The 13,445-nt window shown below is 38.8% G+C and overlaps 1 protein-coding gene across 2 annotated transcripts in view; it reads right to left on the bottom strand.

Annotated features, from left to right (window-relative positions):
• The window catches only part of GPR137B (G protein-coupled receptor 137B), a 147,152-nt gene that overhangs the window by 60,342 nt on the left and 73,365 nt on the right, over positions 1–13,445 (bottom strand). For both annotated transcript variants that reach the window (XM_072647549.1, XM_072647548.1), the window contains exons 3-4: positions 9,008–9,230; positions 6,573–6,726 (exon numbers count right to left, since the gene is read on the bottom strand). In XM_072647549.1, the coding sequence (XP_072503650.1) occupies positions 6,573–6,726; positions 9,008–9,230 (377 nt within the window). The remainder of the gene's footprint in view (positions 1–6,572; positions 6,727–9,007; positions 9,231–13,445) is intronic.

Genomic DNA, 13,445 nt, shown 5'->3' with positions numbered 1-13,445 from the left:
AAATAGTAAGACTTGAATAAGCTGATACTGAATAAAGTGAACAGAGGCAGGAGGAGTTAAAACAATGACAACAATTGAAAACTAGCAATTTTAAAGGACTTAACTCTAATCAATATAATGATGAGCCATGATTCTAGAGGACTAATAATGGAGAATACTACCTGAGAGAGAGGTGATGGAGTAAGAATCTATAGAGTGAGACAAATTTTTTTGACTTGCCCAGTACAGAAATTTGTTTTCCTTGACTATGCATATTTGTTACAAAAGTTTTATTTTATTTTTGTTTTTCCCCAGGCAGGAGGGCAGAGGGGATTTGGGAAGGAGAAAAAAAAAATGCCTGACAATTGAAAAAATGTAATTAAAAATATCAAAAAGAACAGAAACTCCCCTTTCTCCTCAGTTAGCCAGTTCCAGTGGTTCATCATAAGGACAGCCAAGTAATTCTTCCTTTTGTCCAACTGGAATTCTTTTTTTTCTTCCTCCCTCTCTCCCTCCCTCCCTCCTTCTCTCTTTCTCTCTCTCTCTCTCTCTCTCTCTCTCTCTCTCTCTCTCTCTCTCTCTCTCTCTCTCTCTCTGTAATGGAATTAAGTGACTTGCCCAGGGTCACACGCCTTGATTTTCAGTCTGTTTTTCTTTTAGCTCACTGTAGACATGCCTGAAACTTTACTTAGCATCTTTTCTATAAAAGCCCATTGCATCCTTGATTGCAATATGTAATGGTCACTGCTTAGCCTCTTCTGCAGAATCCATTTCCCAATTCCTTTAACCTTCATATAACACATTTTTCATTTTTTGATAATTTCTATCAAACTTCTACGGATCTTTTCCAGTTTCTCTTCATCTTGTTTTCTAATATTGAGGCAATCAGATGGCACAGTGGACATAGAGTGTTGGACTTGGAATCAGGAAGATCTGAATTCAAAATCAGCTTCAGACAGTTTTTAGCTGTGTGACCCTGGGAAAATCACTTAACTTCTCTGTATCTAAGTTTTCTCATCTGTAAGATGGGGATAATAATACCTTCCCACAAAGGGGTTTGTGAGAATCAGATGAGATGATGCATGTAAAATATTTTGCAAACTTTAAAGCACTATCATATAGTCACCTAAACTGGTTACATGACTCTGTTGAGAATAATTTCCCAATCCCTGAATCCCTTCTTCAGAATCCATCCCAAAGTTCTATTGGTTTTTTCCACAGCTGCATTATGGCAATGACTCACTGAGAGTTTGTGGTCAACTGTTGTATCAAACTCTGTCTCTGTCTCTGTCTCTCCCCTCCCCTCCCAACCCACCTATTTTTCACAGGTGGATCTAACTTTACACAATAAATATACCCTAAAAATTATGTGTAAGCTCAAATTTTCATAAATTTAGTTACATTTTAAACATTATATAGACTGTAGTCTATATTATGTTTAAATGTTATATAACTGTCTGTTATATATACACTGTCTGCACCTAAAATTGAATCCTTTAAAAAAAAACACTACTTTTGTAATATAGTCAAGTTCCAATTTTCATGTAATGCAAAATTTGACTTTCAAATCTGGTTTTCTTAAAGTGGGGCAGGCCAGTCAGTCAATAATCATTTCTTAAGCATGTACTATGAACTGGGCACTGTGCTGACAGCTAGGGATACAAAAAAGGCAAAAACCCTCCTTGTTATCAAGGAACTCACAGTCTAATGGGGAAGACAACATGTAGGTACGTACAAGTTATATGGAGTTGTCTTTCAGTCATTGTCCAACTCTTTGTGACCCCATTTGGGGTCTTCCTGGGAAAGATGTTAGATTGGTTTGCCATTTCCTTCTCCATCTCACTTGACAGATGAGGAAACTGAGGCACATTTAGTAAATGTCTGAGGCCAGATGTGAAATCAGGAAGAGTCTTCCTGACTTCAGGCCCGGCACTCTATCCTCTGCAGCACCTAAGTGTCCCATATTTGGAACAGGCAGAAAATCATCTCAAAAGCTGGGGGGACTAGGAAAGGCCTCCCACAGAAGATAAGATTTAAGTTGACACATGAAGGAAGTCAGGCCTATATAAATAGTTAGCCTACCTTCTCTTCTTCATGTGTTTGTGGTTTAAATGTGCACTACTCTTTTCTCTTTGTTTCCATCTATTCTCATTTATCTAATTCACCAAGTTTATTTCACATTTACAAACAGGATGACTATAAACCTACATTAAAGAAAGGGATAGGATAGGCACTGGCCCCGTGATCTTATTGATTATAGAGAGCTATTAGGTTATCAAAATGAACAATTACTGCTGTTAGTAGTTGCCAATCTGGAATGTGTTGTTACTGAGAAGATGAGAGGATCCTTTTTCTCTCAAGAATAAAGTATCATTTAGCCATTGGGATAGGGACTGGACCTCTGATTAAACTAGTCTAGGAAACTCCCTCTAGCAACGGAAGTTGGCACCTTCTCTGAAACTTGTAATCTTAGAGGGTTTCACAGAGCACTAAGAGGTTAAGTGACTTGCCTAGGGTCATACAGCCAGTATATGTCAGAGAACTCTAACCTAGGTCATCCTGTCTTTGAAGTTGGTTCCCCATTCATTGTGCCATACTGCCTCTTTATACCAAATAATTACTAAACAAAAGGATATATCTGGATCCTGTTGGAGAGTCCAGCACCAATAAAGGGGAATCATGAATGATAAAAATTCAGTTCTTCACAATTTTTCCATTTGTGCCCTGAGATTCCACCTCACATGCTTTGGTTGTCATTTGGAACCTCAGAAGTGGAAGGAGAGGGATTCCTCATTTTCATTTCCTTTCTGTCCTGACTCCTTTTTGTGGTTAAAGTCAGTGGATTGTGGAAGAAAAAACACAGAACTTTGGTTCAAATCCTGGCCCTGCACTGATCAACTATGTGACCATGGACAATTTATCCATCCCCTTCTGGGTCAGAGAAAAATTGACCTATACCTCAGTTTCCTCATCTAGAAGAATGGAGATAATAATCCTTTCACTACTCACCTCACACTGTAGTTGTGAGAAAATATTGTGTAAATTTTAAGAGGAGTAGAAGTCATAAAAACTGGATTCTGGTCCTGGCTCTTGCTCAAGTTCAAAACTTAAAAAAGTTTTGACTGGTAGAGTGGAAAGAACAAGGTACTTGGAGATGGAGCAGCCTTGGACACCTCACTTCACCTCATCAGGCCTCAGTTACCTCAGCTGTAAAAAGGAAGGTACTAGACTAGGTAACCACAAAAGGCTTCTCACTTCTAAATCTATGATACTAAGGACCCTTTGGTCTTCACATGCATCATGAGAGATTTGGACCAGATGACTTCTAAGATTCCTTATAATACTAATTTTCTGTAAAAAATAATTGTTTACATTTATATAGGGTCTTACAATTTACAAGGGGCAACTAAGTGGCTCAATGGATAGAGTGTTGGGCCTGGAGTCTAGAAGACTCATCTTCGTGAGTTCAAATCTGGCCTCTGACACTTCCTAGCTGGGCAAGTCACTTAACCCTGTTTGCTTCGGGTTCCTCATCTGTCAAATGAGCTGGAGAAGAAAACGACAAATCATTCTAGTATGTCTGCCAAGAAAACCCCAAATGGGATCCCAAAGAATTGGACATAACTTCAATGACTTAACAACAACAAAGGTTTACAAAACACTTTATAGACATTATTTCACTTGATCCTTTCAAAAGTCTCTTCAAGTACAGGCAGCTGGTGACACACTGGATAAAGTGCTAGGCCTGCAGTTCAGATCTGGCCTCAGACATTTAGCAGCTGTGTAACTCAAGGCAAGTCATTTAATCTGTATTTGACTCAATTTCCTCATCTGTAAAATGGGGCTAATAATCGCACCTACCTTCCAGAGTGGTTGCGAGGATAACATGTGATAACATATATAAAGCCCTTTGAAAACCTTAAAATACTACATAAATGTTAGTTATTATTATTTAGGATATTACAGGAATTATTCTCCTTACCGTGAAGAGATTTTGACCAAGAGAAATTAAATGATTTGCCTTTGGCCACACAGCTAGTAAACAATGGAAGTAGGATTTGAATTCAAGTTCCTATCAATTCAAGATCAATCATTCTTTTCACTATACCAAACCAGCCCCTCAAATATAAGCTCATCAATGGCATCATCCATTGAATGTCAGACTGGATGATCATGTGAAATTTCAACCCGTTCTGTGGTTCTTTGGACCTAACCAAAATAAGAAATAAAATTTAGGATTTCCCTTGACTAAAAACCATCATTCAAACTTCCCTACTTTCTTTGGACAGGTGGGGAACTATGGATATAGAATGTTACATATGTTGACAGACATGGTTGATATATGGTCAATTTTGCTGAAATGTGATTATAAAAAAAAACTTTGTTACAAGGGAAGGCTGGCTGTGTAGAAGAGGAGGGAGGTATCTTCTCAGAAATGAATGTGATGTAAAAACAAAAGGCATCAGTTAAGCTAAAAAGAAAAAAAGCTCAATCATTCCCTCTTCTGGCCCTTTCCATACACAAGGGTATTCTCTGTCAACAAAAGGAATGACAGAGGGCCTGGGTCTGCAGAGGACAGAAAGCTCCTACAGTTTCTTTTTTACCACATGATCTCATAATGAATTCAGGAAGCCCAGGAGATGGGAGGAATCCACAATTTCTATAACCCTCATGCCTGGGGAGGCTAAGTGAGCCACAAGGGAATGAACATCAAACAGCCCTCTGTAGGCCTTGAATATCTGTGTTCTGTAGCCACATATCTATCCATGTCACTGGCTCTGTCCAGGTTCCACGGTCTCTGGACCTGCTTCTGTAGGCTGCAGACATGCAAGGTCCCACTTTCTGTTCTGTTGCTTAGTCATATAAGACAGGTCCCAACTTTCCCATCAGCAAAATGAGAATGACAAATAGTGGGAGTACCTCTCTCACATGGATATGGTGAGGGAAGAACTTTCCAAAGCTTAAAGCATTATATACAAGGTCTCCTGAAAGCCTTAGCAAAGTTTTAAGATATTAAAGCTGTTCAATCATTCCCTTTAAGATATTTAAGCCTGAAACTGCACTAAGGATTTTGGGAGACCCTATGTAATGCTTTTATTAGGCTCACCCAAAGGGGTGGGAAACCTGAGGCCTCAAGGCCATATATGGTCCTCTAGGTCCTCAAGTGTGGTCCTCTGACTATGGCCTCAAGGCTGCAGGTTCCCCACCCCTGGGCGAGAGGTTGGCTGTCCTCTTTGCTGACCACTCCTATATTTGCTTTGGTTTACATTTGGAATCCAATCCATATCTCTTAGGGGAGGGATAATATATTAGATTTCCTGTGATCTGAAGAATGAATTTGATAAAAGGGCAACAGACTAAAACCACAGGGCAAAATAAAGAGCTTCTATTCAAGCCTAAAATTTCAGTTGTCATCTTTCAATCTAGCTTTCTTCAAATGCTGCAAGTATTCAAACTTCTTATTACATCTGTTTGGGCAACTCCTTTCTGGCATCCGTTTGTAGTCTGTCTTCTGTCATTTGACTCCTTGAGAGCAAGGACTATTTATTTTTTCTTTTCTGTATCCCCAGAACTTAGCATAGTGTCCAGTACATTGCTGTACAGTTATTTTTCAGTTGTGTCTGATTCTTTGTGACCCCATTTGGGGTTTACTTGGCAGAGATACTGGAGTGGTTTGCCATGTCCTTCTCCAGCTATTTGACAGATGAGAAAACTGGGACAGAGTTAAGTGACTTGCCCAGGGTTACACAGCTAGGAAGTGTCAGAGGCCAGATTTGGATTCAGAAAGAAGAGTTTTCTTGACTCCAGGCCTGCTGCCCTACTCAGCATATAGTAGGTGCTTAATAAATGTTTACTGAATTAAGTTAGATTGAATTGGATCTGGATAAGGAAACTTTTTATATTGATAAAGATTGGCAGCTTTGTCTAGAGGGTTGCCTGGCTTTTAAAGATTAAATGACTTATCCACAGTTACACAGCTATATGTGTCAGAAGCTGGACTCGAGCCCAGGCCTTCCTGACACCAAGGTCAGTTCTCTATCTACTATGCACTCCTCTAAATATATTTAGGCAACTTTTAAAATACTTTGACCAAATCTTAGAGTACTCAACAAAAATTCTGGCATGTGTTTTCTGAAACCTGAGTAAGTCTTCTTTCATTCCTTTTTTCATTACAAACCTCTACTCTTAATAACACTTTAACATTTCCCAAATACTCTATAAAGGCTTTGGCCACATCAGTCTGATTACTTAATTTTTGTTGATGTTCCGGGAGGAAAGGGATTGTTTATGATAAGCATGTAAAAGAGGCAAGGTTTATCACCACGTGTGGCACGAGGCCCCTGCTAGAGAGAAGGAAAACAATTTGCCCAAAGTCATAAGACTAGCGAGTGACTAACCAGAACCAAGCCAGACTGGAAGTATTCTGCCTTTTACTCTCTTACACAGAGTTCAACCTAGTGTACTACCATGTCTCTTATAAGGAGAGCTAGATCCCAAGATATTGAAAAATCTGGACAACCTTGTTCTCCTTTACAGGTCCTTCAGTTTTCAAAGTAAATTCTCCCAGCTAAACAGCCCTTGTGGATGAGCACTTGCCTGGTCTGATACATTGTACCAGTCGTAATCAAAGGAATGGACATTCTTATTGTGAGAAAAGGATAATATGAACAAGTTGTAACAGGCTCTGGATGCATAAAGCAGGATAACTGTCACGCCAATGGTGGTCACTTGACACACGGATGAGCCCTGGAAAAGAAGCAAATTTGCTTTAGTCCAATCCAACTCCCAGGAAGGATTAATGCCATCCCATCCAACCACCATCCCTCACCATTCATCATTGCTTAGCTGTGTCTGGCGAAGTAAACCCTTCACATGCTCCAAAACCCCATCTGAATGCCCTATCAAAGATAGTCAGACATCTCAGTATATTAGTAACCTTCTAAATGTATATGCACTTTTAAGAATATAGTCATATAGTCCAAAATCTGCTTGCGTTTTTTTCCTCCTAGGAATCTGAAAAAGAAGGGACATGAAAACTCGAGTATAGGAGACAGAAACAATACTAGTTTGGAAATACTTCTATGCAGTCCAAGCTAGAGACAGAGACCAAAACTGTATGCTGTGCTGTTTCAGTGCCCTTTGGGTAGGAATATACAAGTGACACGGTCCTTTGTTTTAATTCTCCCTGAACACTGTTGGCCAGCTCAGTGGTAAACAGTCCCACGATCTGCCAACTCCCTTGGGTCTCTGTTTCGCTGCTCTTCCCAGTGAGATAATTAAGCACATAGCAAGGGATTGTTCTGTGGACAGACTTCAGTTTTTGGAGGATTTTGGGAACCAGTAACACACTTGGTGTCTAATAAATATTTGTTGGATGGACTTCGGACTTGTCCGTAGCTATGAAAATTCTCTTGTTAATAAATGATCAGTCTGTCTAACTTATCAGAAAACCATGGGATAAACAGGATATTAGCTAATGTACCTGAACATCTGGAGGGTGCTTTGATATTTTTTTCAGGAAGGAGTTATCAAATAAATCCAAGGTGTTATTAAATTGTTTCAATGGCTGTTAATTACGCTTATTATTTTCCCTGTGGGAGGTCTGAATCATGTTTCAGTAGAAAGCTACAATTTAATCCTTCCTGTTAAAATCCCTTCTCCCTGTTTTTAAAATTCCCAACTGCCTTGCATAGAAGAGAGATTATGTTCAAGGGAATTCAGACAAAATCAAGTTTGACATTTCCCTGCAAAGAATGTGAATGAAAAGTTGCTCTAGCATACCAGCTGTAGGGCTCAATTCTCCAGGGTAATGTCAGCAAACAAAATGGTGCTCGGTGGCAAAGATTTAGATTTATAAGGAATCTTTCACCCTAGATCCTCAGGGTTGGCCTCTATTCTTCAATTTGTCATGACTGGATGCTTTCTGAGCACTGGCAGATTGGCACACAGTGGCACACAGACCCCATCACCTGGCCCCAGTCTTTGGAATAAAGCGATTAAACAAATGGGTTTTAAGGGCACTCAGCAAATCACTAGCAGACAAGGGAGCAGAGCCCTGGCCCTCCTCCTCTGATGTCAATACTCCATCTTGCCAGGAGTTACACAATCCTCCTTTGCTCAGTAATCTGCTTTATGAAAGAGCTGTACCAGTCGTTTAGGCAAATTTAGTCCTATGGTCCCAAACATGCTTATATTTTTTCTCCTAAGTACCTAAAGTGGCAAGATGGATATATCCAGAGTGGAAGGGAAAAGTGGAGAATTGATCGGGTTTATAATTTCTGCCTCAACTTTAATTTTGGTCTCTTCTTTATAAAAAAAAAATTACCACGTGGCTAAATATGCAGGCAGATGTGCAATTCTATGGGCACTCATCCCTGCAGAGCAAGAAAGCCCTTGTCACCTATCAGATCAAGGGGGGAAATGTGGGCCTGGAAACTAGATCACTCTGAATTCCCCATGACTCACCAAGTGACCTCCAAAAAACTCCCAAGTGCCCTTTTAACAAATTTAAATATGAGAATACAGGAAGGATGTGTGACTTTAGCTGTGTAGGAACTACCAGTAGGGGAAATATTTCATCAACTCAGATTACTTCAGTAGATTCCTCCTAGCAGATGAACTGGCCTGAGGAACAGAGGAGAGACTTATCTAGGACCATAAGAATAGTTCAGAGTCACAGGCTAGATATGAGCCTGGGTTATGATTCCAAGGCACATGGTCACATACTCTTTTAATGTGGAGGCAAAATTGTTTTTTTTTTCTTTAAGCAGATAAATTTTTCTCTTCAAACTCTACTCTGAGCATTAGCTAATGTACTCTTAGCTGTCTGGCACAAGGACACCCCAGGAATACAAGAGGACGGGCTATTCATAGTTTGAACTTTGATGCCTCACGCTTTTGTGTTAAAATAGCAGCTTTACTAACTTTCACTAAAAGGTTAGGCATGAGAGACATTTTGGTATTTTTTTGTTTCTCAGTCAATCTGTTATTTCTGGCATGAGCTTTTTGGAAATCCTTCCCCCCCTACCTTAGATTCCAAGTATATATTGGCTAAGGACATCTTGGAAATCTTGTAGAGGCAGATGGAAAGCGAGATGGCACAGAGAACAAAGAGGGTATCATTAATGGCAACCCGCACTGAGACGATGACCTTTCTCTCCCAATTTTCTGTTTTCACGAGCACTGCACAGGTTAAATTCACCAACAGGAAAAGAAGACTGATGAAGACTGAAGCCAGGTAGAGGGGAAGTCTGAAAAGAAAGAATGAGAAAAATTTAAAGTACTGTCTTTTCCATGTTGCATAAAAGTTCAGCTCAGAATAATGTAAGTTTTTGTAGCTAACTGCTCACAACGGTGCACCAAAATTAAGAAGCAGCTATTTGGAACCTGCTTATTTTACAACTGTGAGCACCACAGTTTGATGGGCTTAAAAAAAAAAAATCTGTTACAGATCCATCCAGGAGATGGAAAGATGCCCATTGTCTATGTTCCTTGAAATTTTAAACAAGTTCCTTACATTGGATCCAGGATTGCTATGGGGGCTGTTTGATGTCTTTCAACAATAATCACTCAGTCTTAATCAGTAAGCATTTATCTATGTGCCAGTCACTGTCAAGTGCTGACAATACAAACAGATACATACGTACATATAATCTATAGACATCCATGCATATATATATAATATATATACATGAATGTATGTATATGTATGCATGCATGCATGTATGTATAGAATAAAAGCAAACCAGCTAGAAAGTAGTTAAATAAAATAAAATTAGGAGGGAGGGCAATGGCTGTTGTGTAGAGGAAAATCAGAAATAGCTTCATGTAGAAGTTGAAATTTCAATTGTGCCAGGAAAAGAAAGATTCTATGAGGCTGGGGAGGAGACTGTACATTCCAGGCATGGGGAATCTCCAGGGTAAAATCATGGTAATAAGAATGGAGCACCATGTGTGAAGATAATAGAGATTCCACTGGGTTTGTGGAAACTAACATCAGTAACCTACAATACATCCTTGAGAAGGCAATGACTATAATTAAAGACTGCCCAGAAGGGATCAATTCAATTCCAATGATTTAATTCAGCAAGCTTTATTAAGCGATTACTAAGTACAGAACACTGCCCTGGGAGAGAGAAAAGGTTTAGACCATGTCCTCATGAAGCTTATTGATATTTATATAGGGTGTCCCAAAAGTCTTAGTGCAATTTTAAGCCTTGAGAGTTTAAACTTGCACTAAGACTTTGCGACACCCCATGAACTACTTTAAGGCTGTTAAAAGGCTTTACATATATTACCTCATTTGATTCTCACAACAACCCTGGGAAGCAGATGTTATTTTCTCCATTTTATAGATGAGGAAGCTGAAGCTGAGAGAGATTAAGGGATTAAGTGTCTGAAGGCAGGATTTCAACCAATGCTCTATCTGCTAACTGCTATCTACTAGTAGGTTATGACAGATACACAAATGAGACATAATACAATTTCACATGAAATAATAGTGCCATATTATAAAGTGTTTTATAAGATCCAAAGGCTGAAAGGTCCTTAATGATAAGATGAATCAAAGAAGGTAGCACAGATGAAGTGGTACTTGGGATGGGCTTTAGAGGATGGGTAGAATGCCCAAAGGGCAACCAAACTGTGCATTCCCTTTGTCTCAGCAATATCACTACTAGGGCTATAAAAAAGGGGAAAGGACCCACAGGTACAAAAATATTGATAGCAGCTCTTTTTGTGGTGGCCAAGAATTGGAAATCGAGGGGATGCCCATCAATTGGGGAATGGCTGAACAAGTTGTGGTACATGAATGTAATGGAATATTATTGTGCTATAAGAAATGATGAACAGGCAGATTTCAGAACCAGGAGAACACTGTACCCAGTAATACCAATATTGGGCAATGATCAACTAGGATTGACTTAGCTCTTCCTAGCAGTATAATGATTCAAGACAGTTCCAAAAGATTCCTGATGGAAAATGCTATCTACATCCAAGAAAGAACTGTGCAGATCAAAGCAGACTGTTTTCATCTTTTTTTATTTTTTTTCTTTCTCATGGCTTTTCCCTTTTGTTCTGATTTTTCTTTCATAATATGACTAATGTGAAAATGTTTAACATGATTGTATATGTATAACTTATATCAGATTGCTGTCTTGTGGATGGGGAAGAAAAGTGAGGGAGAAAAAAAAGAAAAACATTGGAATTCACAATCTTACAAAAATGAATGTTGAAAACTATCTTTATATTTAATTGGAAAAAAATACTATTAGATGCAAAAAATAAAGGATGAGTTGGGATACAACAGGTATGGAAGGGAAGGAGGCTAATCACAGTTCACAACTACACAGCATTTTAGGTGGCAAAGTATTTTACATTTGTTATCTCATTTGAGTCTTACAAAATTCCTTCCTATAAGTGTTATTATTATTATTTCCCTTTGACAAATGAATAAATTGAGGCTTAGAGAAATTAAATTACTTGCCCTGAGTCTTATAGCTACTCAGTGTTTCAGGTAGGTGGGATTTGAATCCAACTCTTCCTGGCTCCAAGTCACTATATCACAAAGTCTTTCCAGAAAAAAATTTCCCATATATGGAAATCATCAAAAACAGAGGCACAAGAACAGGGAGGTATGGGAAATTAAGGAGAAAATCATCCGTTTTGGTTATAATGCAGAATGTGTAGAAGACAGTAATGTCAAATGATATGAATACATTTGTAAAATGTTTCACAAACTTTAAAACTCTACATAAATACTGGCTATTACCAGCATCCTTATCATTGTATATTATTCTAATATTTTATTATGATATAAGATTATTATTATATTCTTATTCTAATTTGTTATTATGTTTTTGTTTGGTTGTTTTCAGTTGTATCTGATTCTTTGTGACTCCATTTGGGGTTTTCTTGGCAAAGATACTGGAGTAGTTTGACATTTCCTTCTTCAGCTCATGAAGGAAACTGAGGCAAACATGGCTAAATGACTTGTCCAGGGTCATACAGCTAGTAAGTGTCTGAGGCCAGATTTGAACACAGGAAAATGAGTCTTCTTTACTCCAGGCTTGTCACTCTATCCACTGTGCTGCCTAGCTGCCCTTTAACATGTAAGACTAGAATACAGGGTGGCGCCAGATTGTAGAAAGCCTTCAAGACTAAGCTAAAGAGAATGATCTTTATTTAACAGATAATAGCAGCCATTGAAGATTTTTGAGTAAAGGAGTAAAATGATCAGACCTATGTATAAGGAAGATCAACTGTGAAGGATGGACTGGAAAGGAAAGCAAATATCATGGGAGAAGAAGGAGGGAGGGGGCACAGTGTGTTAGGCTATTAAAACAGTTCAGCAAGGTCATAATGAGATCTTCTGCTAGGGGTGTGTCAGTGGAACAGAAAGGTCAGGATAGGTGTAGGAGATATTACAGAGATAGAATCAATAATCATAGCACGTATTTATATAATTCTTTATGGCTGGTAAAATGTTTTATGTACAATATCTTGTTTAATCCTCACAACAACCTTGGGAGGTAGGTAAGATTATTATCCCCACTTTACAGAGGAAACTGAGGCTGAGAGGTCACACAGCTAGGAAATCTGAGGCAGTGCTTGAACCCAAGTTTTGCTGATTCCAAGTCTGGTGTCAACAAACTAATTCCCAATAAATTCACAGAACAACAGCACTAGAGCTACGGAAGTGGTCTTAGGGGTCCCCTGGTCCAGTCCCTTTCTTTTATAATTGATGAAAATGAGGCTTAGATTGGTTAAATCAGTAGTCCAAGGTCATTCAAGGAATAAGTGGGATTCAAACTAAGGTCCAAGTTCATCACCCATTCCACTGCACCCTGTTAATTCCCCTAAACAATTAAAAATAAATAGTCCAGGGGAAGCTAGGTGGTGTGGTGAATAGAGCACCAACCCTGGAGTCAGGAGGACCTGAGTTCAAATCTGACCTCAGAGACTTGACACTTACTAGCTGTGTGACCTTGGGCAAGTCACTTAACCCCAACTGCCTTAAATTACACCCCCTCCAAAAAAATATTAAAAAAAAATTAAATAGTGCAATCCAACAAGTCATGCTATATACCAAGAACTGTCCTAGGGATTATAGGTACAAAGACAAAACAGAAAACAATCCATGCCCTCAAACACCCAAAAACAACACCAAAAAAGGAGACTGAAAGAATATTTTATTACTGAAAAAGACATGGAGTCCAAAGGATGCAGAGACTTTGGGGGAAAAGTAATAAGTTGAATTTTGGACATGTGATTATGGGTTCACAGGTTCAGAGATGGAAAGGAGCTCGTAGAGATCTTCAAGTCCAATACGCCCACTTTATAAATGAGAAAATAGATATTAAATGACATACTCACAGTCATGTAAATAACTAGCAGAGCCAGGATTTCAGTTGATCAGTTAATAAACATTTATTGAGTGCTTACTATGTACCAGGCATTGTGCTAAT

This window comes from Notamacropus eugenii, chromosome 2, assembly GCF_028372415.1.
Source record: "Notamacropus eugenii isolate mMacEug1 chromosome 2, mMacEug1.pri_v2, whole genome shotgun sequence".
Taxonomy (NCBI): Eukaryota; Metazoa; Chordata; class Mammalia; order Diprotodontia; family Macropodidae; genus Notamacropus; species Notamacropus eugenii.
The sequence above is the reverse complement of the archived record's forward strand: the minus strand, read 5'-3'. Positions and strand labels throughout refer to the sequence as shown.